This window comes from Choloepus didactylus, chromosome 21 (genome assembly GCF_015220235.1).
Source record: "Choloepus didactylus isolate mChoDid1 chromosome 21, mChoDid1.pri, whole genome shotgun sequence".
Classification (NCBI taxonomy): domain Eukaryota; kingdom Metazoa; phylum Chordata; class Mammalia; order Pilosa; family Megalonychidae; genus Choloepus; species Choloepus didactylus.
This window is the reverse complement of record NC_051327.1, coordinates 26,970,432-26,972,372: the sequence shown is the minus strand read 5'-3', so window position 1 is coordinate 26,972,372 and position 1,941 is coordinate 26,970,432. Positions and strand designations below refer to the sequence as shown.

Sequence of the window (1,941 nt, the reverse complement as noted above, 5' to 3'; positions counted from 1 at the left end):
ACCCAGAGCAGGACCCTCGGGCCCTTTCCAGGGGGCGGGGAGGAGCCTCGGGACGCTGCGGAGGCCGCGTGGGACAGGAAGGCGGGTGGGCAGGAGCCAGGAGGCCGGCGCAGCCTCCGCCACAGGTAAGGACTGGCTCCACCGCCCGTCCAGAAGGAACCAGGCGCTCTCCACGCCCTCAAAGAGCCACGAGGCTACGGAAGTAGAAAGGTGAACAGAAGATTTTAATAAAGGGCAACAAGTGCTCCGCGGTGTGCGGTGGCACGTGCGGCCGGGCGCACCGGGGGCGCGACGGGGCGACCGGGTCACGGGCCCCGACTACGGCCGGCCGCGCGCGCACCGCCGCACCCCTCCCGGCGCCGGGCCGAGGTCCCTGGGCTGCGGGCCCGGCCTGCGGCCGTCCTGGTGGTCCTGAGCGGGCGCGGGCCCACCCTTCTCGGGGCGACGCGCAGGAGGCACCGCCGCCCCCGGGTTTGGACAAACTTTATTGACAGCGGCGGAGGCGCGCGGAGGGCGCGGCCCTCACCAGGCGAAGAGCGGCTTGCCGTCCTCCTTGGAGAGCTCGCACAGGCAGTTGAGCAGCAGCAGCGCGTCGCCCAGGAACTTGGGGGGCACGATGTCGATGACGAGCTTGCGCAGGGCGGCGGGGCTGCTGTGCAGCGGGTGCGCGCGGAGGTCGGGCCGCTGCTTGAGGATGCCGTAGGTGTTGATGAGGAACTCGCTGAACACGGGGTGCACGTCGCGGCTGTAACCCAGCTTCTCCAGGCGCGCCGTCAGCATCAGGTAGCGGTGCGTCAGCTCCCGCAGCTTCTTGTCGTCCACGGAGCCGTCCAGGGACTTGATGGAGGTCTGGGGCGCGGCGCGGCGCGGGGGTGAGGCGCGGAGTCTAGCCCGCCCTCTCGCGCCGCAGGGCCCCTTCCCGGGCGAGCGGAGCTGCTTAGGTGGGGAAACCAAGGCCGGGTGCCCAGCCGCCCACGCCGTCTCGCGGCTCCCCTCCAGCCAGCGGGGCCGGGAGGAGCCGGAAGCTTCAGCAGGCGGCCTTGGGGGCTGGTCGGAAGGGCTGGGTGGTCCCGAGAACACTCCTGAGATGGTCCCACGGCCGGGAGGCCCGGATGGGTCCCAATGCCCATCCCAGCAGGACCCAGCCCTCCTCACCCCACGGCCGTGGAGGGGACTGGACAGGGAGGGGCCCTGGAGACGGTTAGGGGCTCTGGGAGCACAGACGGGGTGTGAGGGACCCCAGGGATAGCAAGAGAGGACAAGGGGACCCTAAAGACAGGGAGCAGACCTGTGCGCAGAGGTGGGTGTGGGGGCCTCTGGGGGCAATACGGGGGTGGGGGCCCGGGGCAGCCCCAGGCCCACCTGCTTGATCTTCTCGGGAATGTTGGACACGGTGAAGCCGTACAGCCGCGTCACGCCCGGGAAGACATAGGCCAGGATGCGCCGGTCGAGCTGGAAGGCGATCTCGCCGACGATGCGCCCGTCCTTTCCGCGCTGGGGAAGCTCTGGATCTCTGCGGGGGGGTGGGGGCATGGGGTGCAGGCCAGGGCGTCACGGGCAGCCATGTCCTCCCGCCGGGTGCTCTACTCCATTTTTAGAAAAGGAACCAGCCAGACCAAGGCCCTGCTGACCCCCCAGCCAAGGCCGGCTCGGAGAGAAGCCCCTGGAGCCACGCCTCCGGTCGCCCCACACACTGATGCTTCCCAAGGGCACCCTGGCCTTTTGTTCTGGAAAACGGCGCAGTGCGAAGGCCCCTTCCCCAGGTGACTCAGAGAGGACTCAGGGATGCCCCTTGCTTCCCAGGAGAGGCGGGACGCAGCCCCATCTCCACTCGTCGCCTCATAAATGACCAGCTGAGCCGCTTAGCCCTTCTGATCAGTCGAACAACTCGCCTGTTAACCAAACATTGCTTAAGCTCCTCCCCTTCCTCCAGATCCCTGA

The 1,941-nt window shown here is 69.0% G+C and overlaps 1 protein-coding gene across 1 annotated transcript; it reads right to left on the bottom strand.

Moving 5' to 3' along the window:
• Positions 1-216: 216 nt before the first annotated feature.
• Positions 217-1,935, bottom strand: SPATC1L (spermatogenesis and centriole associated 1 like). The gene is given in 3 exon segments (XM_037814102.1): positions 217-849; positions 1,363-1,490; positions 1,493-1,935. Coding segments are annotated over 3 exon segments (528 nt in total). The 5' UTR covers positions 1,566-1,935; the 3' UTR covers positions 217-522.
• Between the last annotated feature and the right edge of the window lie 6 nt (positions 1,936-1,941).